Source organism: Notolepis coatsorum (assembly GCF_963971535.1).
Source record: "Notolepis coatsorum genome assembly, chromosome: 3".
Taxonomy (NCBI): Eukaryota; Metazoa; Chordata; class Actinopteri; order Aulopiformes; family Paralepididae; genus Notolepis; species Notolepis coatsorum.
The window spans coordinates 205,278,463-205,285,140 of NC_140167.1; the positions used below are offsets into that span (position 1 = coordinate 205,278,463).

General features: G+C 39.9%; 1 protein-coding gene across 1 annotated transcript in view; it reads left to right on the forward strand.

Annotated features, from left to right (window-relative positions):
- LOC311226146 (FRAS1-related extracellular matrix protein 1-like) overlaps window positions 1-3,104 on the forward strand; it is a gene marked incomplete at its 3' end in the record, with an annotated part of 90,177 nt that extends 87,073 nt beyond the window's left edge. Inside the window, exon 13 of the mRNA XM_084311520.1 lies at window positions 3,099-3,104. Within this exon, the coding sequence (XP_084167646.1) occupies window positions 3,099-3,104 (6 nt within the window). The remainder of the gene's footprint in view (window positions 1-3,098) is intronic.
- Between the last annotated feature and the right edge of the window lie 3,574 nt (window positions 3,105-6,678).

Below are 6,678 nucleotides of genomic sequence, written 5' to 3' on the forward strand. Positions count from 1 at the left end.
GAGGTTCTTGTCTGAGCTGAACTGAAGAAACAGGAGTAGCTAGAGATTTGTCCTGTCTGGTAATACATGTTCACTACTGTAAGATACAAACATGTCCTGTCTGGTAATACATGTTCACTACTGTAAGATACTACATGTCCTGTCTGGTAATACATGTTCACTACTGTAAGATACAAACATGTCCTGTCTGGTAATACATGTTCACTACTGTAAGATACAAACATGTCCTGTCTGCCAATACATGTACACTACTGTAAGATACAAACATGTCCTGTCTGGTAATACATGTTCACTACTGTAAGAGACAAACATGTCCTGTCTGGTAATACATGTTCACTACTGTAAGATACAAACATGTCCTGTCTGGTAATACATGTTCACTACTGTAAGATACAAACATGTCCTGTCTGGTAATACATGTTCACTACTGTAAGATACAAACATGTCCTGTCTGGTAATACATGTTCACTACTGTAAGATACAAACATGTCCTGTCTGGTAATACATGTTCACTACTGTAAGATACAAACATGTCCTGTCTGGTAATACATGTTCACTACTGTAAGATACTACATGTCCTGTCTGGTAATACATGTACACTACTGTAAGATACTAACATGTCCTGTCTGGTAATACATGTTCACTACTGTAAGATACAAACATGTCCTGTCTGGTAATACATGTTCACTACTGTAAGAGACAAACATGTCCTGTCTGGTAATACATGTTCACTACTGTAAGATACAAACATTAAACATGTCCTGTCTGGTAATACATGTTCACTACTGTAAGATACTAACATGTCCTGTCTGGTAATACATGTTCACTACTGTAAAATACTACATGTCCTGTCTGGTAATACATGTTCACTACTGTAAGATACAAACATGTCCTGTCTGGTAATACATGTTCACTACTGTAAGATACAAACATGTCCTGTCTGGTAATACATGTTCACTACTGTAAGATACAAACATGTCCTGTCTGGTAATACATGTTCACTACTGTAAGAGACAAACATGTCCTGTCTGGTAATACATGTTCACTACTGTAAGATACAAACATGTCCTGTCTGGTAATACATGTTCACTACTGTAAGATACAAACATGTCCTGTCTGGTAATACATGTACACTACTGTAAGATACTACATGTCCTGTCTGGTAATACATGTTCACTACTGTAAGATACAAACATGTCCTGTCTGGTAATACATGTTCACTACTGTAAGATACAAACATGTCCTGTCTGGTAATACATGTTCACTACTGTAAGATACAAACATGTCCTGTCTGGTAATACATGTTCACTACTGTAAGATACAAACATGTCCTGTCTGGTAATACATGTTCACTACTGTAAGATACAAACATGTCCTGTCTGGTAATACATGTTCACTACTGTAAGATACAAACATGTCCTGTCTGGTAATACATGTTCACTACTGTAAGATACAAACATTAAACATGTCCTGTCTGGTAATACATGTTCACTACTGTAAGATACAAACATTAAACATGTCCTGTCTGGTAATACATGTTCACTACTGTAAGATACTAACATGTCCTGTCTGGTAATACATGTTCACTACTGTAAGATACTAACATGTCCTGTCTGGTAATACATGTTCACTACTGTAAGATACTAACATGTCCTGTCTGGTAATACATGTTCACTACTGTAAGATACAAACATTAAACATGTCCTGTCTGGTAATACATGTTCACTACTGTAAAATACTACATGTCCTGTCTGGTAATACATGTTCACTACTGTAAGATACAAACATGTCCTGTCTGGTAATACATGTTCACTACTGTAAGATACAAACATGTCCTGTCTGGTAATACATGTTCACTACTGTAAGATACAAACATGTCCTGTCTGGTAATACATGTTCACTACTGTAAGATACAAACATGTCCTGTCTGGTAATACATGTTCACTACTGTAAGATACTACATGTCCTGTCTGGTAATACATGTTCACTACTGTAAGATACAAACATGTCCTGTCTGGTAATACATGTTCACTACTGTAAGAGACAAACATGTCCTGTCTGGTAATACATGTTCACTACTGTAAGATACAAACATGTCCTGTCTGGTAATACATGTTCACTACTGTAAGATACTACATGTCCTGTCTGGTAATACATGTACACTACTGTAAGAGACAAACATGTCCTGTCTGGTAATACATGTTCACTACTGTAAGATACAAACATGTCCTGTCTGGTAATACATGTACACTACTGTAAGATACTAACATGTCCTGTCTGGTAATACATGTACACTACTGTAAGATACAAACATGTCCTGTCTGGTAATACATGTTCACTACTGTAAGATACTACATGTCCTGTCTGGTAATACATGTACACTACTGTAAGATACAAACATGTCCTGTCTGGTAATACATGTTCACTACTGTAAGATACTAACATGTCCTGTCTGGTAATACATGTACACTACTGTAAGATACTAACATGTCCTGTCTGGTAATACATGTACACTACTGTAAGATACAAACATGTCCTGTCTGGTAATACATGTTCACTACTGTAAGATACAAACATGTCCTGTCTGGTAATACATGTTCACTACTGTAAGATACTAACATGTCCTGTCTGGTAATACATGTTCACTACTGTAAGATACAAACATGTCCTGTCTGGTAATACATGTTCACTACTGTAAGATACAAACATGTCCTGTCTGGTAATACATGTTCACTACTGTAAGATACTAACATGTCCTGTCTGGTAATACATGTACACTACTGTAAGATACTACATGTCCTGTCTGGTAATAACAACCACAGGGCTTTAGGTCGAAACGAAAAGGTTGTAATTTGTGTGGATTAAACCTATACATACAGTAGAAGATTCTTGACCTCAAATAGCTATTTTGCACATGATAATGTTTGGCAATACACACAGTAATCCATGAAACCAACAGCTGGATATATAATCTATGATAATCCATGAAACCAACTGGAGATATGCCCAATGTGCACCTCGCATATTTTTTTTACAGTTTACTCCAAAATGCACCAACTATGCACTAATGCTTATTTTTTTCTAACAATCTTTGTCAGATCTGACAGCAACCTGACAAGTGTGCGTTCCAAAAAGGACATGACCTGGTTGTGGAAGTTTGCAGGGAGGAAGCCATTTTGGATCGGTAAGGGTTTCAAAACACAAAACTCTTGACCACAGAATATTCCATTTAGCCTTTTCTTCTTCACTCTGACTCCATGTTTCCCACGTGTTTCCCATCGGCAGGGCTTTCTGGGGGCGCGGGACACTGGGCCTGGGCCGACGGCCGCTCGCTGGCCTTCTCCAGACTGAAGGAGGGCAGGGCGGCGCGCCGGGCCGAGAGTGCTGCTTCTGACGGCAGCACCTGTGTGTTGGTGCAGGATCCCAGAACATGGACTCCCAGCAGCTGCTCTACAGAATCAGAACACACGTACATCTGCTCCGCGCCCGCTCGCACCCATTGAGAGAGGCACCGAACCCACGCTGGAATAACACTAGTACTTTATTGCTACGAGCTAGGGGTGTGTAACGATGCATCGATTAATCGAAATGCATCGATTCCAATGGGACGATTCAACTGCATCGATTTGAAAATGTTAGAATGGATTATAATCGAAATTAATCGAAATAAAAAAATGTAAAAAATGTATGATATTTTTTTTTTGTGTATTGTTTTTATTGACCTATAGTGCATTCATGCTGAGTGAATCAGTTCCCCCAGCCACATTTGTGTATTCAAATTTTTTTGGGGGAATTAACTGATAGAAAATGTATCGAATCGAATCGAATCAAATCGTGGTCAAATGAAGAGATTTCATGATGCATTGAATCGTTGCCTGAATAATCGTAATCGAAATTAATCGTGAGGTCGCATCGTTACACCCCTACTATGAGCCTATTGTTATGTTATGGATCATATTAGCCGTTGTTGTACTCGTGCGCGGCTGGTTAATATATTATAATAATGACTATAACATGGATTATTGGGGAATTTATGGATAAGTAACATAGACTGTTTTACTGCTCGGATTAAGCTGCAGGTTGATATCGTATCTAAAGGGGGCATATTATGGAGATTAGGTTTGCCTATTAGTCTTTGTATGAATTTGGCCTGAAATGTTATTTATGGTGCTGGGGGGAAATAATTTGCCAAAAAAAAAACAGTTCAGAATTGCTTCCCCTCGATGATGACACAACGGGATGAATTAGCTTTGATGAATTAATTAACTATGCTTTTTGGAGCCAGGAACAATGTTTCTCTAATGTACTGTTTGTAAACAGTTTTTACTCTTGGGTGTGCGGTAGTGTAACGTGTCTGGCTGTGTGCACCATAGATATAGATATGAGTGGGCGTGCTCCACCTATGCAAGATGGCCGCCATGTGGCAACGTCGGTCTCCATTGGCCAGCAGCGCGGATGAGTCATCTAGTTGTATCTATGGCTACATCAAGTACAAACAAGGAGCGCCACTTAGTGACCAAAACATGGCACTGCAACTAAATAATAAAGAAAATATAATAGGCATATTTGTGACTGTTACAGTAGCCAGGCAGGGAAGGAAATAGTAAAGAAAAAAAGAAAGGTGACGTGTGCTATACCACCATAAATACTGTTCAAAACAAGGTGCTAGAAAATAAATAAATACAAATTACAACATGTTCCACAGATTCAAGGAAGTCATTTAAACTTGTTCAACGGATAATAATAACATAATATGTCCCCTTTAATGTAAATCAGTAACGCTGCTCTGTAAAAAAAAATCTCGTAATAAAATATTTCTGCAAAGATTTCATTGCTTATTTTTCTCTTGATGTGAAATGTTGAATGTGTCATTAGATTGCACGTTGAATGTTGTTTTACATTACCCCCAATGTATTCAAAACATCAACCTGACTGACAACCTTTTATGAGTCCGAGGAAATTAAATCCATAATGTTTGAATGAAAAATGCCATCGGGTCTATCAAACATATAGCAACAGAGCCTCACACCCTATAAGCAAAAGTGTATTGGAACATTAAAGGTTTTCTATCGCTAAAGCTGCAGTAGGCAACTTCTGAGAAATTGGCAAAAGGGAGTTTACCTGCCCAGCAGAAATAGAGCAAGCTCTGCATCACTTTTCAAACCCATGCACATGCAACAAAGGTTTTCCACAGCCAAATATATCTGATTGGCCCAAAACAACAGCTCCCCTGCACGGTGGTGTAGTGATTAACACTGTACCCTCACAGCTAGAAGGTCCAGGCTTCGATTCCCGCTTGGGGACCAGGATGCCGCGTGGCCAGGTACCCAGGTGGGGTATCTCCCGGGCCTTTCTGTGTGCAGTTTGCTCTCCCCCTCTGTGCTCGCAAGGGTTTCCCCTCCAGAATATAAACCCAATGTAAAAACATGCAGAACAGATCGCTAATGCTGTCATGTCCCTGACAAAGACGGACAGGAGCACTTGGATCGGTCCGCGGGCTCGGCCCCACGCCGCAGCCCGTGTCTGCTCCCGGCTGCCCTCGAGGGGAAGGACAACGGGATGGGTCAAGTGCAGAGACTCAATCTCATCGGCGACCCAAAATAATTGCATGTGTGTGTTCCTGTGTGTGTGCCACCCATCGCATGTGTGTATCGCTGCATGACGACATTGTCAATGTGTGCAACGTCCAGTTTAATTTCATCTTTCATCTTTAATTAATCAGGCCAATGATTAAACTACTGAGACTGAAACAAAAGCCTCAAATGAACACACTCAAGGAATTCAACCTTGAACTGGTCATTTAAAACACAAAGAGGCACACACACACACACACACATGTGGATATTCAATACTGATGCACAGGATGTCTTGCAAATCAGTCTGAGTGAGAGAGAAAGATTTCAGTTTCTGGCACCTTTTACCAAAGATTTGTAACAGTGATTATACGTTTGCAGTAACATTATTTACATGACTACAGACTATTTTCATAAAATGTAAATAGATCAGCGAGGCAAGCCCTTGAATGTGCCAGCTGCAACATCCACCACCCCCTCTACAGTATGTCTGACTGCAGAATATGTTTCTGAGCTAATAGCCCCTTTTGCCAACTGAGTCCCAGTTCATTTTGCAGTAAGAGTTTCAACTTACTACACCTAAATAACCAACATGCCTCATTAAATGTGTTACATCCCATCATAGCCATTCCTAATTCAGTCTGCTTAGATATCATTTTTAGAGTTTTTATTTGGCACCGCTTGGCGATAAATCAAAACACCTCAATAGCTGCTTTTTTCCTATGCCAGGTAGCCTACCATGTGCCAATGGTTATGTTTTATCATTAATATTTAACCAGGAAAAAGTTATAAAGATAGTGAGTTAGTGAATTAATAGATCAAATAAATAAATGAGCCACTGAGATTTGAGATTATAATAATAATGCAGGACCTGTTGCAGAGGTCTTTATTCGGCATGCAACGACACTCAATGTTTTAGCGGTACACACACAGCGGTTAGTTTTTAGCACACACACCGGAACACACACGCATGCATTGTCTCTTTAGAATCGCTGATGCGATTCGTCTCTGCGATTACCCATCCCGTCGTCCTTCCCCCCCAAGGGCAGCCGGGAGCAGACAGGCGTCAACGTGAGCCGCGCTTGGGGACCAATCCAAGTGCTCC